General features: G+C 43.7%; 1 protein-coding gene across 2 annotated transcripts in view; it reads left to right on the plus strand.

Moving 5' to 3' along the window:
* The window catches only part of med23 (mediator complex subunit 23), a 26,832-nt gene extending 4,879 nt beyond the window's left edge, over positions 1 to 21,953 (plus strand). Inside the window, exons 10-31 of one of the 2 annotated variants that reach the window (XM_046873616.1) lie at positions 500 to 595; positions 1,335 to 1,352; positions 4,053 to 4,253; positions 4,374 to 4,517; positions 4,841 to 4,986; positions 5,356 to 5,601; positions 7,158 to 7,300; positions 7,485 to 7,659; positions 9,578 to 9,741; positions 9,857 to 9,981; positions 11,666 to 11,871; positions 12,756 to 12,936; positions 14,238 to 14,408; positions 15,486 to 15,702; positions 15,779 to 16,015; positions 16,493 to 16,658; positions 16,840 to 16,912; positions 18,691 to 18,905; positions 19,851 to 19,971; positions 20,288 to 20,419; positions 20,687 to 20,891; positions 20,999 to 21,953. In XM_046873616.1, coding sequence (XP_046729572.1) covers positions 500 to 595; positions 1,335 to 1,352; positions 4,053 to 4,253; positions 4,374 to 4,517; positions 4,841 to 4,986; positions 5,356 to 5,601; positions 7,158 to 7,300; positions 7,485 to 7,659; positions 9,578 to 9,741; positions 9,857 to 9,981; positions 11,666 to 11,871; positions 12,756 to 12,936; positions 14,238 to 14,408; positions 15,486 to 15,702; positions 15,779 to 16,015; positions 16,493 to 16,658; positions 16,840 to 16,912; positions 18,691 to 18,905; positions 19,851 to 19,971; positions 20,288 to 20,419; positions 20,687 to 20,872 — 3,363 coding nt within the window. In that variant the 3' untranslated portion in view covers positions 20,873 to 20,891; positions 20,999 to 21,953. Of the gene's footprint in view, positions 1 to 499; positions 596 to 1,334; positions 1,353 to 4,052; positions 4,254 to 4,373; positions 4,518 to 4,840; positions 4,987 to 5,355; positions 5,602 to 7,157; positions 7,301 to 7,484; positions 7,660 to 9,577; positions 9,742 to 9,856; positions 9,982 to 11,665; positions 11,872 to 12,755; positions 12,937 to 14,237; positions 14,409 to 15,485; positions 15,703 to 15,778; positions 16,016 to 16,492; positions 16,659 to 16,839; positions 16,913 to 18,690; positions 18,906 to 19,850; positions 19,972 to 20,287; positions 20,420 to 20,686; positions 20,940 to 20,998 lie in introns of those variants that run through there. The other variant, XM_046873617.1, reaches the window with a different exon arrangement.
* The last annotated feature ends 585 nt before the right edge of the window (positions 21,954 to 22,538 follow it).

Consider the following 22,538-nt stretch of genomic DNA (forward strand, 5'->3'; position numbering starts at 1 on the left):
ACCTTGACCTCAATAACTTTGAGCTCATTCTGGAATATAATGAACTAGAAAGAGCCTGGTTGTATTAAACCGGTACTAAAATATTTAGCCCAGGATGAATTTATTAGCACAGGTGTCTTTTACACTATTTAAAGAAGTACGTTAAAAAAAATTAACCCCGAATATATTTTCCTGTAAATAACCCTGATGAATTTTTTCCCCCCGTGGAACTGACCTACAACACATTTCACTAGATTTATTTCAGGATATCATGACAAATTTCACTTCATAAGAACTGACCCAGAATATACGATTTTTATCCCAGGATATATTTAACATGTCTCTTTATAGCTTTGAACTTTAAATTAAACTGGAACATACTAAGCATGAAACAGCCCAGATGTATTCAAATACCACTTGATTTATTTTTTTTATCCCGGGATATATTTTATTAGATCAGATTATTATTATTGCACTACTTAGAAATCTTGAAAATATCGAATGGTCTTCTCGTCTCCAGGACCTGTTTGAGCCGCAGACGGGTCTGCTGAGGTACGTGTTGGAGCAGCCGTACTCCAGAGACATGGTGTGCAACATGCTGGGACTCAACAAACAGGTATGTCTCTGTCTGTCTTTCTGTCCGTCTGTTTTTTTTTTCTCTCGTTCTGTCCCTGTCTGTCTTTCTCTCTGTCTGTCTGTCTTTCTATGTTTATCTGTTACTTTCTCCCTTTGTCTCTCTGTCTGTCTGTCTGTCTATCTATCAAATTTTCTGTCTTTCTATCTGTCTCTCCTTCTGCACTTCTGTCTGTCTTTCTGCCTCTCAGTCGTTCTGTTTTCTTTGTCTGTCTCCTTCTCTCTCTTTCTCGCTCTCTATTTTCTGTCAGCAGAAGAAAGTGAGATGAGAGAGAGAGAGAGAGAGAGAGAGAGAGAGAGAGAGAGGGGATGTGTGTAGTGAGCAGGTGTACGCCACTGGGCGAATTGTAGACTGAATATTGTTTTGCTGTTTTGCTTTATTTATTTGTTTGTTTGCCAATAAAAGTCCAGCCTCCAGTACCCCCCTCCCCCACTACCCCCCTCCCCCCTCCCTCTACCTGTGCTTTGCTGCCATAACCCTGTTTGAGTCTGAGTGGGCGTGTCCCGGGTTCCCGGCATGCTCCTTTAGCCCTGCCCACTCCCCCTGATACCTGTGTTATAGGGGTGGGAGGAGGATTGGGGGGGTTCAGTGGTGACTGGATGGGGGTTACTCAGAGCTGGCCTCCTAGTCACTGTATTTGTCTTCCTTCCTTTTTTCTTTTCTTTTTTTGTTTGTGTGTTCTGTCCTGTCTTACCCCGCCCACCTTGCGCCAATGCTCTAGACCCTGAACATTGCTCAGGTATGTTCATAATCTTCCTGTTGTATTGTGACTAACCCGACTTCTGGAAGCCTTGTCCACACCCAGACAGACCTTTTTCATTCATTTCTTTTTTTACTTATCTAATTATCACACACGTGCACGTACACACACACACATACTTATGAGGAAAGGCAAAATCTCTAAACATGGGGCTTGAAATTACCTCTGCTCCATACCGTAGCATCACTTTCTGCTTGATAGTCCTCACGCTCCACGCCTGCCTGCAGAGGGTTGTGCATAAGTATTTAACCCCCCACCCAAACCCCAGCTGACAAGATTTCTCATGTTGAAACTCAACCTGCTTTCAGTATAAATATACCTGTTTCTGGAGGAACCCCAGAGGAACATGTCTCTCAAAATCAAAAAGATCTTAAAACCCATGACTTGGTTACTTCTGATCCATGCGGCTACTGCTGGGCCCTTGAGCAAGGCCCTTAACTGCTTATTTGTATCAAATAAGACACTTCTCCCAGTGTTCCTCATTTTCCCTTCACTTAAACCAGGAGATCCGAAACCTGTTCAAGAACGATGCCTTCTGAAGTCTCCAATAAGATCTCCTTTCCATGGATTAGAAGATGTGAAATATCTCTTGCTATAGAGCTCCAAACCTATTGGGGAGGTATTGGAACAGCACCCCTCAGGCCTATTAATGCCCTTTTGGCTGAATGAGCACAAAATCTCCACCAAATCCAGTGGTACTTCTTCCCAGAAAATTGTATACTCCATGCGGAACGGGGTGCTGAAAAAGCCCATACCAAGGTTACGCTGGGGTGTCCAAAAACTTTTGGCTGTGGAACTCTCTTGTTCGGTCTTTTTATGCCAATCATAATTCCAGAAAAAACATTCCTAATGTGAAGCATGGTGGTGGGCGCACCATGAGGTGGAGATGGTGCAGTGTTCTCAGGGTAATTATTCCCAGGTAGAAAATATGCAAAAATAAATAAATAAATCAGAATCCAGATGTTCAGGACGGGTCTCCGGGCAAGACCTCCAATCACTGCTGGTTATTACCTAGGGGGGGGGTAATACTTATGCAACCCAGAGATGATAGCGATACGCTCCATTCCGATAAAGATTGAGGCCAAAAGTATTTAGACATTTTTTCCACCCACATGTGGTTTCTTTCCGAACAGGTCCCACAAATTCGGAGAAACGCACATACGACGTTTTTTTTGATGCAGGGGCATGAAATGTTCCATTTCATTAAAGGCCCAAACCTGTTCATAAAGATTTGGTGCACACGGGTTGGAAGATGTGGAAGACCATACAGTCAGGTGTCCACAAACTTTTGGCCACACAATAAAAATTCCACTGATCTTTCCAGTTGTGAATTCCTGTTCCGAAAACGCTCCTCCTTAGGAGGCTCCCAGTGCTGAATTGATGACGAAGACGTCATCGTCTGACGTGTTAATTTCAAGCCCTGGTTGGCGCATGTGTGTATCTGTGGTTCTGTTTCTTGCGCTGTTTATTTGTTTATTTATTTGTTCTGATTGTCTGTCTGTTTGCGCTGTAGACCGAATTCCCACTGTTTTCCACACTGTGTACTGTTCTCTGCTCAGACCCCGTCATTTCCCTCACGCTTTTACGTAACGTAGATTGTAATTATAGGCGAGTTGGGGGGGGTTTAGATCTGGAACTGCATTGACCTACGAGCTTAATAGGTCTCGCATTTATTCGTACGCCCTTCTACTTTATAAAAATGTACATAACCTGCCTGCAGATCAGCGTTTACGCATTTTTTCCGACTATTAAATACGCACGGATTTCACTGGCTGGAGAGAATCGGGGCGTGTCCTGTAGACGATTTCACCACTCAAACGTATCTACACCTAATGTGAGTCAAAAAAAAAAAAACTGTATCCGGTCCCATATTACATGCGGGAGAATGTGCTCTAACCCCCCAGCCAATGGCGCGCAGAGGGCGGGGTCGGGGGCGGAGCGGGTGTGTAGCTACATTTCGTGTTTGTGAAAGTCGTGACATTGTGTATAAACTAAACACTGGAGACTCCTGCCGTGGATGTCGAACAACCTCCAGAGCTCGTCGTTTTATTCCACCGTCCTGCCACAAGAGGGCAGAGTTTCCTCATTGGTCGCTCTGCGTATTATTCCTCAGCAAGGTTCCTCCACATCCCTCATAGTTCCATCATATCCTTTGACTGACTCTCTCAGCATCCCTCATTGTTCCTTACAGTTCCTAAGGTTTTTTTTTTTTTAGAGTTCCTCAAAGTTCCTTAGCGTCTCTTAGTGTCCTTCTGTGTTCCCCAGGGTTCCTCCAGGTTTTTCAGCGTCCCTCGGCATCCCTCAGCATTCCACAGCATCCCTTAGCATCCCTTTGTGTGCCTCCGCGTTTCTCCATGTCTCTCAGCGTTCCTCGCGCTCGAGGCATGTGTGTGCAGCCATGCAGCCGTCATGCCATGCTTGTGTGCAGTGAAGAGTTTGACGCTCATGCGTGTCTCGTGTCGTGGCTGTGTTTTTTCGTTGGTTTTTCCCTCTTTTTTTTGGTTCTCGAGAACACACGAGTGTGAGAGGGATGACGGCGTGTGGATCGGTACCTCAGGAAATCTACAGACTTGATCGAAAAGTTTTTTTATCGCCTGTGCATAAGCGTGTGTGTCCTCTGGCTCTGTCTCTACCTGTGTGTGTGTGTGTGTGTGTGTGTATGTGTGTGTGTGTGTGTAGCACAAGCAGCGGTGCCCTGTGCTGGAGGAGCAGCTTGTCGACCTGGTGGTATATGCCATGGAGCGCTCGGAGACCGAGGAGCAGTTCGACGACGGCGGCACCAGCCAGCTGCTGTGGCAACATCTGTCCAGTCAACTCATCTTCTTTGTCCTGTTCCAGTTCGCCAGCTTCCCTCACATGGTGCTTTCACTGCATCAGAAGGTGCGAACACACACACACAAACACACTGCCAGTCTAACAAACTATAGACATTCCTGTTAGAACATAAATAATGGAACCATGTAAAAGGTGCGTGTGTGTGTGCGCGTGTGTGTGTGGTAGCTGGCCGGGCGTGGTCTGATCAAAGGCAGAGACCACCTGATGTGGGTGCTGCTGCAGTTCATATCGGGAAGCATCCAGAAGAACGCACTGGCCGACTTCCTCCCCGTCATGAAGCTGTTCGATCTCCTTTACCCTGAGAAAGAGGTCAGGAAACCCCTTACACATGTTCCAGTAATAATTTGAATCATTTGCAGTTAGAGCACGAGCGATTTTTTCGGTTTTGGCTAATTAATTGGAAAACGAAAAATCCATACCAATAGTTTTTCCGGGTTCCGGTACGCTGTCATTACGAGATCACCCTCTAGAGTTGAATCCATGCGCTGTTTGTTTATTTTTTTACACATGAGCTATATTTATATGTATTAATGATTATTTGCATATCATGGTACAAATTGTGTGTGTGTGTGTGTGTGTGTGTGTGTGTGTGTGTGTGTGTGTGTGTGTGTGTGTGTGTGTGTGTGGTGCAGTGTATCCCAGTACCAGACATCAACAAGCCGCAGTCCACACACGCCTTCGCCATGACCTGCATCTGGATCCACCTGAACCGCAAAGCTCAGAACGACAACTCCAAACTGCAGATCCCCATCCCCCACTCGCTCAAACTCCACCACGAGTACTGCACACACACACACACACACACACACACACACACACACACAAACACACAGAGAACTGTAAAGTAGTTTTACTCCCACTGTAATGTGTAGTTATAATTGTTTCTCTCTCTCTCTATCTCTCTCTCTCTTACTTTTCCTCTTTGTCTGTATCCATCTGTTTCTTTCTTTCTCTCTTTTGCCATCTGCTTTTTTCTCTCTCTCTCTTACTCTTTATGTTTCTGTCTCTTTGCTGCCTGTCTTTGTTTTTTTCTATCATTTTCTATTTCTCAATTTGTCTCTTTCTGTCTGTCTGGGTGTGTCTCTCTCTCCATCTGTTGGCCTCTATCACTATCTCTCTCTCTCTCTCTCTCTCTCTCTCTCTGTAGGTTTCTGCAGCAGAGTTTGCGTATTAAGAGCTTACCCATGACGGATTATAAAATAGCCCTGCTGTGTAACGCGTACTCCACTAACTCAGAGTGCTTCACGCTGCCCATGGGGGTCCTGGTGGAGACCATCTACGGTAACGGCACTGTGCGCATCACGCTCCCCGGGACCAACTGCATGGCCTCGTGCTCCACCACGCCGCTGCCCATGAACCTGCTCGACTCGCTCACCGTCCATGCCAAGATGAGGTGAGACGTGAGGAGAAAACAGCACTAGGAGCATGGGCACACGCCTTTCTCTCTCTCTCTCTCTCTCTCTCTCTCTCTCTCTCTCTCTCTCTCTCTCTCTCTCTCTCCCTTTTTGTCTGTCTATCTATCCATCTATTATAATAAGCTCCACTTTTCTGGGAGGACGTTCCACTAGATTTTGTGGAGATTTTGGAGCTCATTCAGCTTTAGGGTGTTCATAGGTAGGTTCAGGTACTGATGGACGTCGAGTAGGTTCTAATTCATCCCAAAAGGGTTGGAGGTCTATAGCAGGAGATCTTCCAACTCATGGAAAGCAGATCTTCATGAAGCTGACTTTGTGCCGGAACAGGTTTGGGTCTCGTAGTTCAAGTAAAATCTCCCACTACTGCATCCAAAGACGGCGGTGTCCCCATACTTTCAGGTGGCGTGGACGCGACACCGGGAGTTTTCCTCTGGCAGATTTATTGTAGCGTGTTTAATTATGCACAGCTCTTCATCGTGGCTTATTTGTGCAGAATTAACACGGCCATTTCATCCTTTCTTTTTCACAAGGTCCTTTTATGCAAATGGGCTTCGGCACTCCTGAGACGCATAATTAGATCACGCTGAAAAACCTCTCCGTGCTTCAAGTCCATTTTCAGTTCGAATTTCCTCTCCGAAGGCGGCGTTCGGGAGGCGGAGTCCGGTGCCCGAGACACACGTGAGACGTCACGACGCGCTTCTGTTCCTTCTTGTTTGTGTTCACGAGAGAATTGGTGATGATTCCCTGTGTGTGGTTTCTGCTGTCAGCTGGGTCGTAAAACGGTGACTAACTGGAAGGACTCGTGACTAAAACACACTGAATATTAACCAGAGTCTTGTCATCTGTTTATTTACGCCAACGTCAAATCAATTCAGTTGCCACCCAGACAGAGCGACTGTTCCACCATGACAATGACTCCTGTGCCCAAAGCCAGCTCCATGAAGATCCGTTTTCCATTTGTTGGAAGATGAGGAAGATCTCCTGCTATAGAGTTCCATCCCTATTGAACACTCTTGGGATGAATTTGAACGCCACCCAGGGCTCCTCACCTCACCTCCACCTGACTCACAAAATCTCTACAAAATCTCCATATGAGAACAACGAGATACCAAATCAAAAGATACCAAGTGCAAACATTGATACCCAAACAAAACAATGAGATGCCAAGTGAGAACAATGAGATGCCAAGTGAGAACAATGATACAAAGTGAAGAAAATGAGACAATCAAAACAATAGAATGCCAAATGAGAACAGAGATACCAAATCAAAATGAGATACTAATTGCAAACAATGTGATACTAAATCAAAACAAGTAAAAACATTGTGATAATAAGTGAAAATTGAAAACAATGAGAAGTGAAAACAATGAGCCACTAAATCAAAACAATGAGATACCAAGATAAAAACAATATTTTAGGAAAACGTGATGCAAGTAAGAACTTGAGATATATTGTAAAAAAATATATAATACTGAGATACTAAGTGAAAATGAGATACTGACATGATGTGGATGCCCATTATCTTGTGTGCCAGTCTGATCCACAGTATAGCCACCCGGGTCATAAAGCTGGCCCATGCCAAGTCCAGCATCGCCCTCGCCCCGGCGCTGGTGGAGACGTACAGCCGCCTGCTGGTCTACATGGAAATCGAGTCGCTCGGCATCAAAGGCTTCATCAGTAAGTTTGGTGAAAAAGGTTAACGTGGAGTTCTTGATTTGCAGAGCGCTTTTATGTTCTTGATGCAGTAGATCAGTGTGAGAGCAGTGCGGCCTTGGCTCGATGAGCCGTGTTAATTAGAGCACTAATGGAAATGCCAAACATCATCTGAATGAGTTTGTTTCTTCTCTCCGCCCCTATCCAGGCCAGCTCTTGCCGAATGTGTTTAAGTCACACGCATGGGGGATTCTCCACACACTGCTGGAGATGTTCAGTTACAGGATGCACCACATCCAGCCTCATTACCGCGTTCAGCTCCTCTCACACCTCCACTCGCTCGCTGCCGTGCCACAGACCAACCAGAACCAGCTGCACCTCTGGTAGGAACCAGTCTGGATGGACAGAGTAATGGTGGGGGTGCATGTGTGTATGGGATAGAAGGTCTTTAGGTAGTGATGGTGATGGGAATAAATAAGAATGAGAGGTGGAATGACTTGTATAAATATGGATGAATAGATGAGTAGAGTTGTGTGGAATAAAGTGGGTGGGTGTATGGGTGAGTTGTCGGGTGTGTGTGTGAGTGAATGGGCGAGTTGTCGGGTATGTGGGTGAGTTGTCGGTGTGTGTGTGTGTGTGTGTGGGTGAGTTATCGGGTATGTGTGTGTGTGTGTGTGTGTGTGTGTGTGGGTGAGTTGTCGGGTATGTGTGTGTGTGTATGGGTGAGTTATCGGGAATGTGGGTAAGTGTGGGTGAGTTGTCGGGTATGTGGGTGGGTGTATGGGTGAGTTATCGGGTATGTGGGTGGGTGTATGGGTGAGTTGTCGGGTATGTGTGTGAGTGAATGGGTGAGTTGTCGGGTATGTGGGTGAGTGAATGGGTGAGTTGTCGGGTATGTGGGTGAGTGAATGGGTGAGTTGTCGGGTATGTGGGTAAGTGTGGGTGAGTTGCGGGTGTATGGGTGAGTTGTCGGGTGGGTGTGTGTGTGTGTGTGTGGGTGAATGGGTGAGTTATCGGGTATGTGGGTAAGTGTGGGTGAGTTGTCGGGTATGTGGGTGGGTGTATGGGTGAGTTATCGGGTATGTGGGTGGGTGTATGGGTGAGTTGTCGGGTATGTGGGTGGGTGTATGGGTGAGTTGTCGGTGGGTGAATGGGTGAGTTGTCGGGTATGTGGGTAGGTGTATGGGTGAGTTGTCGGGTATGTGGGTGAGTGTATGGGTGAGTTGTCGGGTGGGTGAATGGGTGAGTTGTCGGGTATGTGGGTGGGTGTATGGGTGAGTTGTCGGGTGGGTGAATGGGTGAGTTATCGGGTATGTGGGTGGGTGTATGGGTGAGTTGTCGGGTATGTGGGTGAGTGTATGGGTGAGTTGTCGGGTATGTGTGAATGAGTGTATGGGCGAGTTGTCGGGTATGTGGGTGAGTGTATGGGTGAGTTGTTGGGTATGTGGGTGAGTGTATGGGCGAGTTGTCGGGTATGTGGGTGAGTGTATGGGTGAGTTGTCGGCTACGTGGGTGAGTGTTTATGGCGAGTTGTCGGGTATGTGGGTGGGTGTATGGGCGAGTTGTCGGGTATGTGGGTGAGTGTTTATGGGCGAGTTGTCGGGTATGTGGGTGGGTGAATGGGCGAGTTGTCGGGTATGTGGGTGAGTGTATGGGTGAGTTGTCGGGTATGTGGGTGGGTGAATGGGCGAGTTGTCGGGTATGTGGGTGAGTGTATGGGTGAGTTGGCGGGTATGTGGGTGAGTGTTTATGGGCGAGTTGTCGGGTATGTGGGTGAGTGTTTATGGGCGAGTTGTCGGGTATGTGGGTGAGTGTATGGATGAGTTGGCGGGTATGTGGGTGAGTGTATGGGTGAGTTGTTGGTTATAAAGCTGACTGAATGTATAAACTAATTGCTGTATGCTGTACTGGTGGATGAATGACTTGTTAGTTTGATATAGAATTTATGTCGCATGAGTTTTTGGCCGTGATGTTGTAGATGTGTGGGAACAGATGAATCACGACTTGAAGGATAAATAAACTGTGAGTAGGTGTCTGAATAGACAGACAAATAAATGTAACTGAAGAATGATGCATAGATGAATAAAGTATGAACAGATCATATCAAGGACGATTGTTGAGGCGATCATAAAATCAAAGTTTTTTTTATTACTGTAAATACATTTATTTCAATTGCTCATGAAGGTTCTGCTGTACAGAATCATGAATGGAGCTCAGGGAAGTGGAACAATAAGAACAATGTGTGTGTGTGTGTGTGTGTGTGTGTGTGTGTGTGTGTGTGTGTGTGTGTGTGTGTGTTAGTGTGGAAAGTACAGCTCTGCGGTTAATTACAGCGTTGGGAAGCTCTGAGGTGCAGCCACAGTTCACACGCTTCCTCAGTGACCCCAAGACGGTTCTGTCGGCCGAGTCGGAGGAGCTGAACCGAGCGCTCATCCTCACCCTCGCCCGTGCCACACACATCACTGGTACTCCTCACACACACTCGTAACACACACACACACACACACACACACACACACACACACACACTCACATACATGTGTTAACTTTGTGTGATATGTGCTTCGCTTTTGGCTCCAGATTTCTTCACCGGTTCAGACTCAATCCAGGGAACGTGGTGTAAGGAGATTCTACAGACCATCATGAACTTCACACCTCACAACTGGGCCTCACACACACTCAGCTGCTTCCCTGCTCCTCTGCAGGTCAGCTAATAACTCAATCGAACATTTAGAACACTTCTTTCCAGTGCAAACCTTTTCATTCTGTATCCGAATTCTAGAATGTCTTTATTGCTTATCCTGGAAGAGAATTCTAGAATTTCTTAACAATCAAACATGGCATTCCTAAACCCCCCAAATTTGCTTAACCTGGAAAAGAATTCTAGAACACTGGGGGTGATATAAATGAATACCATTCTTTAAATCTTGTTGGAGAACTTTAGAACACAATCCTTTCTTAAACAGGGAGATAATTCTAGGGCCCAGGAGGACATTCTTGAGTACCATTGTTGCTCAATCTGGGAGGAAACCCCAGAACAGCATTGCTGCCTGACGTATTTTACAATCTTAGAACACCAGCACTGGTTTACCAGGGAGGGAATTCTAGAACCTGTTTTGAGATTCAGAGAGAATTCTTAAACTTGGAATTCTTGAACATCTTTGTTGCTTACTATTGGACAAGATTTTAGAACGCCACTTTGTACTTAAACTCCTAGAGAATTCTAGAATTAGGTTGAGATTTCAAGAAACCTTTTTGATCTTCAGAGTGTATCCAGAACATGGAATTAATAAACCACAATTTTGTTTAACCTGGGTTCGAATTTTGTTGATTCTGGAAACTGTGCCGAATTTCAGAGGAAATTTTTGAACATGGAATTCAATAGAACATCATTTTTGCTGAACATGCGAGAGAATTGTAAAACAGTACTCATGCTTATCCTAGAGAGAATTCTAAAACATCACTTTTAACCTGGAAAACATTCTATTGTAGAAACATGCAATATGGAATTCTAGAGCATACAATCTTTTTTTTTTTTTTTTTAATAATGTACCAAGTTCAACACCATTGAATATTAACTTGGACAGGAATTTAGTGTACCACTATTGTTGCTTAACCTGGAGAAAATTCTAGAACTTCACTCTTGCTTCAGGTTGAGAATTCAAGATTTCTTTTATTTATTTATTTTTACGCTTCAGGGTGAATATTAGACCATGGAATTAAATCCTGTTATTGCTTAACTTCGGGAGAGAATTCCAGAATTCCTTTAGACTCAGACTGAGGCTTAAAAGAAACCATTTTCTGAGCTTCAGATGGCATTGTTGAACATGGAATTTTGGGACCTGGATGAGAATTTACTCTCCGGTTACTGCGTTTGTGTTTGTTGTTGGGGAAATAAGCCTGATGTTTCATTCTTCTGTAAGATATCTTAGAAACGAGTCATCTGAGCATTCTGAAGCGTCCGTATGTTGTATGTTAGTCACCTCCAAACATTAAGAATCTGCTTGGGTGGTGGTGGTGGTTGTTTTTCAGTAACACTCCATCTGTTTTATGTGTCAGACAAAGCATGGCTCTGTGGGGAGTCACGACACTTTCCCTCTCTCCTCAGAATCGAATCCATGCGCTAAACAATGAATTTTTATATCCACTGCACCATTTTTTTTTTTTGTCCATTTCACCATACAACTTTGAGGAACTGCCTGTTCCATGTCTGGCTCTCTGTCTGATCTACCAGGCATTCTTGAAGCTTCATTTAGCAATGAACAGCGAAGTGTTGGTCACTGATTCTCACTCAGTACCAAAAAAAACTTCACCACCACAGCGTCTTACAGAAAAGATCTCTGATTGTATTTTCTCCTTTGTGTCCCCCTGCCTTCATCCTCTGTGCAGGCGTTCTTCAAGCAGAACAACGTTCCCCAAGAGAGCCGCTTCAACCTGAAGAAGAATGTCGAGGAGGAGTACAGGAAGTGGAAGTCCATGACCAACGAGAACGACATCATCACCCACTTCTCCATGCAGGGTTCTCCGCCGCTTTTCCTCTGCCTGCTCTGGAAGATGCTTCTAGAAACCGACCACATCAACCAGATCGGCTTCAGGTCCGTTCTCCCAGGCCTCCTTACCCACATCAGTACCTGACTTTACTAACACGATTTTTTGACGAATGAGCACGGAGCTCCGGAAAATCTTCAGAAAATCTAGTGAAACATTCTTTCACTAGAACAGGAAATGGGAACTCAAGGTGAAATTGGTTTCTAATAAAAGGAATGAAAGATTTTAGAATTTCAGATTTTAGAAGCACTGCTCAAGACTTTTTGTCTGGTGTTGAAAGGACATTTTGCGGATCTTGAAAACGCTACGTGCTGCAGCTGCAGAACACCTCACAAAGTCGTGTTGTGTTGGGCCGAGCGAGTGCCACTAGCTCCCATCCGCTCGTGACTAGGATCACGATCTCTCACTGACAACGCAGCTAGTGTTCAACACACACACACACACACACACACACACACACACACACACACAATAAACTGACTGTTAATGAGTAATAAAGATGGGTAAGAGTCATGGAAATGTCCTGAGGTGGCCAGCTAATATACTGAGACAGCAACGTGACGAGCATGCAGTGCAGATAGTCTCCAGACGTTCAAGGAACCAGAGCAGGGTTCTCAGAAAACACCTTCAAAGAACTTTCACATGTCATCAGATGTACCATGAAGGCCTTTGTGCTTGAGGTCTCCAGACCCCAAAAAAACCCCATTAGTACTGCTTTAGTACCCCATTTAGTACGAGCTGTGATAAATCATATCACAGCTCGATTATTTCTCTCGGAACCTATTCCTGAACCTGGCCCAGATGCCTGTACATGAACAGCGCTTTTCATGTACAGGTGTCTGGCCCGCTTACTGAAGGATATTTCACCATCCAGAAAAGGCTTCTGATGCATTTTGGGAAAAATATTTTATTTCTCTTCTTTGTTTATCAGGGTCCTGGAGAGAATTGGGGCTCGAGCTCTCGTCGCTCACGTCCGGACGTTTGCCGATTTCTTGGTGTACGAGTTTTCCACGTCGGCAGGCGGTCAGCAGCTGAACAAGTGCATTGAGATCCTGAACGACATGGTGTGGAAGTACAACATAGTCACTCTGGATCGTTTGATCCTCTGCCTGGTAGGAACAGTTTTTACTTTAATTTTTGTAGGAAAATTACTTAAAGATAAAAATAATTTTAGTGAACATCAGTTTTTTCTTGATTGCATGTAATCACAGAACAATCAACAAAACTAAAATTACTACCATTTAACTTTGGATAAAAGTTATGAACATCACATCCAGAATAATGCTTTTACTTAACCAGGGAAGGATTTCTAGAAAAAGCTTTGCTTCTTAACTCGGGAGGAAATTCTAGAGCACCAATATTGCTTAATCTGGGAGGAAACTCTAACAAAACCATTTCCTAAACATGGACAGAATGGTAGAACATCCACTGTTCTTTAGCCTACTTTTGTTTTGTTCTAGAACTTTGCTGCTACTTAACCTGAGAGGGGATTCTAGATCTGCTGTTTGTCTTAACCTGGGAGGGTTTCCTAGAATACTGCGTACTTTGGGAGCGAATTCTAGAACACTCTTGTTTCTTCGCTGCAATTGGAATTCTAGATCACGTTTGCTATTTTCCTGGGGAGGGAATTTGACCACTATTGCACAACTATTGTTCAAACTGTAGAATTCTCTGATTTATTTAACTTTTTTGAAAGAAGGGAAACGGTCCAGAACACAACGGCTGCCTAAACTATTAGAGAATTCTAGAACACCACTATTGCTTAATCTGAGTGGAAAACCTGGAATACCACTTCCTTAACATCGGAGTGAATTCTAGAGCACATGTTCCTCCTTGCTGTTTTCTTGATTTAATGCAGAACATTTGTCTGGAACAATCAATAAAACCTTTCAATTAGACTCTCGGCTGTAAGCACACCCTTTAACCACAAAATAATGAGTATATTGAACCTCCTCTGCTCTATTGTGTTCTCCTGGGAATCATCTTTCTGACTAGAGTTTTATGTCTGATAATCAATATTTCTTCCACATTTCTAATAACATGCTATTTATTAGCTGTTTGCCGATCAATAATGCCAGCAATTACCTGTAAGACCTTTCCTGCTGCTTACAGAGGGGAGGCTTTTTTATTGATAAAGGAGCATATTATTGTGTATAAACCTGTGGTGGTAAAATTAGGCAAGAAATTATGTTTAGATGCAAAACATTTGGTATCGCTGTATAGCTTCGAATATCTCCACTGCTGGAGGGATTCAGCTGCTAAATTCCTCAAATGGAAGATAATGTGGTGTATTGCGACGATCTAATCTTTAATATTGTGCTGCTTAACCTTGTTTTCTTTCAGTGTCCTCTGGTGTTATAGGTCAAACATTTTTGTTGTTTTTTTTTAATTCACCTTCAATGCTCTTGCGTAGGCGATGAGAAGTCACGAGGGCAATGAGGCTCAAGTGTGTTACTTCATCATCCAGCTGCTTCTCCTCAAACCCAATGACTTCCGCAACCGCGTCAGCGACTTTGTCAAAGAGAATGCTCCGGAACACTGGCTACAGAGCGACTGGCACACCAAACACATGTCCTACCACAAGGTAACCTCACCTACCCCATGGTCATCATGGAATCATGGTCACGAGTAACCTTCTCAAAAGCTGCCATTTATCATTTTGGGTTTAACAGGAAACATGTTGCTGAGGTATGAGAAGATCCAGAATACAAATACTACCACAAGGTGCCCATACCCAACAAACCACACCCACATTCTACCACATGGTGCCCTTACCCAACACACCAAACCCACATTTTACCACAAGGTGCCCTTACCCAACACACCAAACCCACATTCTACCACAAGGTGCCCTTACCCAACACACCAAACCCACATTTTACCACAAGGTGCCCTTACCCAAAGGTCAAATGTGTCCTGCAAAAAAGTAAACTTCCAGTCTTGAGCTATCACTTTACTTCACTTTGTTTTTAGGAGTTAGAAGAATCTATTTGGTCTGGTACCAGCCGAACTCCCCTCGCTTGCATCAGCCACATAAGCATTTAACAGTTAAAATGTCTGTCAGTGCTGAAAAATTCTGGAGGTTGTTTGCAGTTGATGGATGTATTAATTATTCACGTCGGATTGACTGCATTCATTTTCTCCATCGAATGATTGAAACGATATTTTGGAACATTTCATTTTTCAGCCATATTTCTTTGTATACTGAATGCTTCTGCAGAGCGACCAGCCAATGAGTTTCCTTTTTTTTCTTTTTAATGGCTGCACATGCTGCCCTGTCTTTTACACTGACATTTTCAGAGTTGCAGTGTTTGTTCTCACTTGCATTCTTATGTAACTGTGGTAAATGTTAAAGAGAAGAGAGAGATTCACTCACAGTACCACCTACTGACCCCTTACCTCGTCCCCTATAATAGCAGAACTGGATCTGGCTGTTTGCTTATTTAGCTGTGTAACACATCCCTTCACTTCATTTTGACACTGAGTAGAATGAAGAAAAGTGTACAAGGGGATTAAAAAAAAAAATAAATTGTGTACAGCTAGCTTTTGGAAATACCTTATTTTTCCAGAATGTCCGGCTTTTTTCTTATGCTTGACTTGGTGCTTAGAAAGGAAGCCATCATTTTTAATAAAAAGATTATCTCTTCTTCCCCACATACAGAAATACCCAGAGAAACTGTACTTTGAAGGTCTGGCGGAGCAGGTAAACCCTCCCATGCAGCTCCAGCCGCAGTACCTGCCTATCTACTTTGGCAACGTTTGTTTGCGCTTCTTGCCTGTCTTTGACATCGTCATCCACCGCTTCCTGGAGCTCCTGCCAGTCTCCAAGTCCTTGGAAACCCTTTTGGACCACTTGGGCGGATTATACAAGTTTCATGGTGAGTATGAGTCCACATTAACCTCCTGGTTTGCGCCAGTTATTTTGTAACCAATCGCTGTTTCTGCATTCCTCAGATCGTCCAGTGACGTACCTCTACAACACCCTGCACTACTACGAAAGGCACCTCCGAGAGCGCACCAACCTCAAACGCAAGCTTGTTCACGCCATCATGAGCTCGCTAAAAGATAACCGCACTCCCGGGTGGTGCCTCAGCGAGACCTACCTGAAGTTTGGCATGAACCCCCGCGAGGAGAACGTCTGGGTCCCTGATGACACCTACTACTGCAGACTCATCGGGAGACTCGTGGACAATATCCTACTTTATATTTTGTGGGGGGGTTTTCCCCTAATCTAAAACCAAGACCAAGAATTCCTTACCTTTCAAGGAACTTTTGTTTTAGAGCACAGCCATGCTGACTGAACCAACTGTTTTATCCAGCAGTGGATGTCTTCTTACTCCCAGCAATGGTTCTTGTGTTTATTTGAACACTGGTTCCATCCAGATTTTGGAAGACCGAGGCTAGACAGAGAGAGACAGCTAGATGGGACAGACGAAGCAAGGCTAAAAGGGTGATGGATAAGCAAAGAGAGCAAACAGACAGACTAATTAGCGAGGCTAGCGGGACAGACGGGCATATAGACGAATAAATAGGCAGTCAGACAAATAGCCAAGCTAGAAACCAAGACAGACAGATGGTGAACATGGAGATGGACATTGAAATGGGCAGGAATTGCTGCACACACACCACATCCAAATGATTGTTTTTTTCCTTAACATTTTGCATCACCGATGGCAGGAAAATCTCCAGGTCCTTTCCCGAACTGCGACTGGCGGTTTAACGAGTTCCCGAACCCAGCAGCACACGCACTTCACGTGACCTGTGTGGAGCTGATGGCCCTCGCCGTGCCGGGGATAGATGTGGGGAACGCACTGCTGAATGTAGTTCTTAAGAGGTCAGAGGTCATTCTTGTAGCAAGGAGTTTATGCTTTTGTTAGAATCCATCTTGGAGTTGAACAGTCTATTACAGTACTTCTTGACAGTGTGTATTGTATATCTTTTAGATGAAGTGTGTGTGAATTAAATCATTTGTGTGCGTATAGTTTGATTGTGTGTGTTTTTTCTATCTTCCGCAGTCAGCCACTTGTTCCCCGGGAGAACGTGACTGCTTGGATGAACGCCATTGGCCTGATCATCACCGCTCTACCTGTATGTCCACACCCCTCCATCACACTCACTTTATCTCAACCTTAAAGTTCACTCCTCCTGCTCCTTGCTCGTCCTCCTCCTGGCCTTGATTCTTTCTCTCCTGTCTAGAACCATTACAGAAAGCCTTATCAGATTATAAAGCAGCGATTCCGATAAATGCGGAGATGTTTAGACTATAACCTAATGTCACAGTGTTCCCAAAAATAAGATCCTGTTCCATCTGGTTTGTTTTAGTCATTTTAAGTATCCAGATGATTAAATAAACCCCAGTACGTCATATCATTTTCCAAACTACAAATGTGGCAAAACATCTCTAATACATCTAAACCTTCCTTACAAACTCCCTGAAAGCTTGAAAAATCGACCATCAAGATGATAAAAACATTCTGTGAGTCTCAAATGGTTCGCAGGAATAGTTTCACCAGAATATCAATCACGTCAAGTGCTCTTGATTTGCTTGGCAACTGTGTTGGAAAGTTGGACTAACATCCAGCTGATTTTCTGTCCTGGTCTGAAGGGGCGACTGTTCACTCTCGCCAGAGCGTTTCTCTCAGTCTATTAAGCAGCGTTCATCCTTTTCTTCAGTACATCCACAGAGAGTCGTTGTGTCCGGTTAAACGATGTACATGTGGACTATTAATCAACACAATAATAAGCAGAGTTCAGATATACCCGACTGAGATAAAAGTATAATGGGAGTTATAAATATACTCGACTCAAATCAAATTTTATGTCACATACACATTCATACAGAGTGCGACATATAGTGAAATACTGTCCAAAATGTAAATAGAATATGAAGATAAAATCAATACAAATAAATGTATACTTTTTAAGTGTAAAAAGTATAATAAACGTGTAACTTACAACAGAGAAATAAAAATAGGAATAAAAATAAATATTATTTTCTGAGGTGAAAGTATAACCATAGTTTAAATATACCAGACTCTGAGGTAAAATTGTAGCCAGAGTTCAAATATACCAGACTCTGAGGTAAAATTATAGCCAGAGTTTAAATATACCAGACTCTGAGGTAAAATTATAGCCAGAGTTTAAATATACCAGACTCTGAGGTAAAATTATAGCCAGAGTTTAAATATACCAGACTCTGAGGTAAAATTATAGCCAGAGTTTAAATATACCAGACTCTGAGGTAAAATTATAGCCAGAGTTTAAATATACCAGACTCTGAGGTAAAATTATAGCCAGAGTTTAAATATACCAGACTCTGAGGTAAAATTATAGCCAGAGTTTAAATATACCAGACTCTGAGGTAAAATTATAGCCAGAGTTTAAATATACCAGACTCTGAGGTAAAATTATAGCCAGAGTTTAAATATACCAGACTCTGAGGTAAAATTATAGCCAGAGTTTAAATATACCAGACTCTGAGGTAAAATTATAGCCAGAGTTTAAATATACCAGACTCTGAGGTAAAATTGTAGCCAGAGTTTAAATATACCAGACTCTGAGGTAAAATTGTAGCCAGAGTTTAAATATAAAGTACAATATAGAAAGTATAGCTAGAGAAAAAGCATACTTGATGATCATGTATACTACAGTTCAATTATACCTAAAGTCTACGTTTACTCACCTTTTGAAGTTTAACTATATTTACCAGAGGTTCAAGCATACCTACCTTTAAGGTTCAAGTATATTTTTCTCTGAAGTTCATGTATACTTGCCTCCGAAGTTCAAGTATACTTTGAAGTTCATGTATAGTTATCTCTGAGGTTCAAGTATTCTTACTTGCTAACTCGCCTCTCGCTGTGCCGCAGGAGCCGTACTGGATCGTACTTCACGACCGCATTGTCAGCGTGATTAGCAGCCCTGCGCTGACATCGGAGACCGAGTGGGTCGGTTATCCCTTCCAGCTGCTGGACTTCACGGCGTGCCACCAGTCGTACTCGGAGATGTACTGCAGCTACGTGTTAGCGTTAGCACATGCCGTGTGGCACCACTCCAGCATCGGGCAACTTTCCCTTATTCCCAAGTAAGTTCCTGATGAGAAACGTGGCAGGAAATTAGCAGTAATGATGCGCTCTTGTGTTATTTCCACTGACCTTTCTACTGACTTACACTTTGCTTTGTTTAGGTGTGTGTGTGTGTGTGTGTGTGTGTGTGTGTGTGTGTGTGTGTGTGTGTCTGTCTGTTGTACTTTGTCTCACTCTTTGCTCTCCGGGGGGAAAAAGTCGGTGCTCTTACGAAAGTGTTATTCCCATTTTATTTTATTTGTCTGCCAGAGCTGTCCAAATACGTCGACCTCCACTGTCACCAGCAGAGTGTGTGTGTGTGTGTGTGTCTCCATCTGAGTCAGAAACAAGAGAAAAAACTAAGACCCTTAGGGACAAGAAGACACACTCCAATGCCTTATTAAGGCAAATATTTTCAGGAATTCTCACAGGGTTTAGGTCGCTGTGTATGCACACACATGCACACAAACACACACAAAGTCCGTGAAGAGTTTACAAAGTTCCAACTTTTTTTTTTAACCTTCAACACACACACACACACACACACACACACACGATGTATCTTGCACTATTTAAGGAAACACTGATGTGCCAAGACTAAATATGGAAGAGTGTAGATATGAAAAGAAACTTCAAAAGTGCACATTTGCATATCCGTGGCTCATTTGCATATCGCAAAGATTGGCATCGCAGAAACGATGAGTAAAGTTGTGCAGCTGTCCTGTGGTTTCTGTCCTTTAATTTCTTCTGTGTTCGCCGACCAAGATCTTCCAGAACGATTCCTGGATTTTTTACGATAAAATCTTAAAAAAATTACCCCCAGGTTTAAAAGTTAAGCAAAATAAATAGCGCTCCATTTCCGTTCTTTATCTGACCGAATTCCGCTGCTCGAAATCCGAGATAAAATAGTGCCATTAGAACTCCGCACTCCTGCTCAGGTGTCCACAAAAACTTGGCTTTTGCAGGTTCCTGTCCGAGGTCTTGAAGCCGCTGGTGAAGACCGAGTTTCAGCTGCTCTACATCTATCACCTGGTCGGACCTTTCCTGCAGCGCTTTCAGCAGGAGAGGACACGCTGCATGCTCGAGGTTCACACACACTCATTCCACTTACACGCCTTCACGGTTTTCTGCTCGATCTCCTGAGCCTGGAAAATCAAGCCACGTCTTTCATTTCAAGCTCAGACAAAGCTACTTTTATAAGACGCATCTTTTCCTACACGCACAACGTTCAGCTTCCATGTTGGTTAGATCTTCTCACACACTCAGTTCTATTTATATATGTATACACACATACAGCTTCTAGTCCAGTTCCCCAGACATCAGCTGCATTATTATGCATACACACGTACACTCGCATCAGCGTCTCTTCTGCAACCTCACGCCCGTCCCTGTGCCTCCTCAGATCGGGGTGGCGTTTTATGAGATGCTGCAGGCGGTGGATCACCAGAGCAAGCACCTGGCGTACATGGACCCTATCTGTGACTTCCTGTACCACATCAAGTACATGTTCACCGGAGACAGTGTCAAAGACCAGGTATAAAAGCAGATGGTATCTCTCCATCTGTGGTCCTTGGTGACCTTAAACCATCCCTTTTATTCCCTCACTGACCTTCTACCATCCCTCTATCAACTCCTTACTAAACTTCTACCATCGCTTTATTCCCTCACTGACCTTCTACCACCCTTCTATTTGTTCCTCACTGACCTTCTACCATCCCTCTATCTGTTTCTCGCTCATCTAAACATCATCAGATGTACTTTGCCGCAGTAGAACAAACCACTGATCGGCTCTTTTTCTCAGGTCGAGAAGATCATCTGCACGTTGAGGCCGGCCATGAAGCTCCGCCTCCGCTTCATCACACACACTAGCAAGATGGATCCAGCCACGGCCGTCGTCACAACCGCTTCCCAGCCCAGCACGGTGTCCTCTCCTGTCCCCCAAACTGGACCCGGGCCTTCTAATATTCCTCTCTCGGTTCCCCAGTGATCCTCCACCATCCTGCAAAGTTCTGCTGTTCCAATTCCAGCATCCTTTTAATACAACTTCAAAATGACCTCGTGTCACGTTTTTCTCTTCTTCCAATTTTTTCATTTTTATCTGGTATCTCCACAGATGATCACATGGTTCTGTCCGGACTCCACCACTCAAACAGGGGGACAAATTCACAAACCAACCGAACGCTTTGTTTAAAGCTCGGCAAGAAATCGTAGAAGAAAGAGGCGTTCAGGGTGTTCGTAAACAGGGTCAGGTTCTGATGGAGGTAAAGTGAGGAGGCTTGGGGTGGTGTTCCAGTTCATCCCAACAGGGTTGGAGCTCTTCCAACCCATGGAAAGAAGAACCATTTTCATGAAGCTGGAGCAGGTTTGGGTCAGTGAAGGGAAAATGTTATGCCTCCACATGCAATGACATCATAAATTTTGAGGCTAACAGCTTGTGGAAGAACATTAGGCTGGAAAAGTCAGGTGTCCCAGCACTTTTTCCAAATTCTCTGGGGTGTAAATATGAAGATAACAGGAAGGAAGTTGTGTATTTTTACTGACGATAGCGATTTGTTTTTTTTTTTGTGTACGTTTTATTCGTTTTTATTTTTCATAAAAACCTTTTGAAATTTATAAAAAAAATGTCTTTTTCTTTTATTTAAAGCTGTAAAGTTTTGTCCACTTTCCCATTTGATCGTTTATTTGCAGTGCATCAGGATCGTTATCGGTCTGGATCGATCCTATCAACTCAATTCCCAATTTGCCGGGTTTTATTCCAATGTGACTCTGAACCCGTTGTCTATCGTGTCCTGCAGATGGTTGGGTTTGGGGTATTTGAATGAATGACAGGGTTTCATCATTTTATGGGTTTTTTTTTTTTTGCACCATTTATTGGTGAGTCTAAGAGTAATAGTCCAAATTTCCCAGTCCATTCCCTATAAGTTTATCCCTAATGAGTGTCTGTGGTGAAGCAAAATCTCCAAGAGATGGTATGAGGAAAAACCTTGAGAGGAACCAAACTCAAAAGGAGAACCTCCTCCTTGTCGGTTGTTGCAGATTGTTAAAGAATACAGTCTTAAAGTTCTTAAGTTGCTCATGAACGTCATTCATTAATTGAGGAGCATCAATCAGGCAGATCTGAAGAGAAGAAAGTGGCAGAAAAATTCCCAGAGTATGAGGAAGGAACCTTGGGAAAAACATCATTGTTGGTTATCAGTGGTTAAAACCTCCATGGTAGTCTCATGTATCTTTAGGCTTTTCATCTGAAGCCATCTTTAGCAGCGAGTGTTTTTTCTTTCCAGAACTCCTACTAGGTAAGAAGTGTATTTTTGTTGTTTTTGTTTGTAGAAATTAAGAGAACCTGTGTAGGAACCATTTTGGTGCTCAAGCAACGGTTTGTAAATCCATCCACTCGCTTCGTGATGGCCTCCTACAAATCCTTAAACCCGTCCCATAAACCTGGTGCAGTCCTGTACCCCTGAAACCACTGGTTTGAAGTTCTTAGGGAGGCACAAACTTTTGGAAAATCCATTGTTTATTATTAGATCAATGGCCAGAAGGAAAGCACAGCGTTGGTCAGGAGTCCCAGGTTTTTCCGTGAGGACCAGGTTTTTTTTTTATATATATTTATTACAATTGAAACCAAAACATTTATTTATAGATATACATGTGGT

Source organism: Silurus meridionalis, chromosome 18 (genome assembly GCF_014805685.1).
Source record: "Silurus meridionalis isolate SWU-2019-XX chromosome 18, ASM1480568v1, whole genome shotgun sequence".
Classification (NCBI taxonomy): Eukaryota; Metazoa; Chordata; class Actinopteri; order Siluriformes; family Siluridae; genus Silurus; species Silurus meridionalis.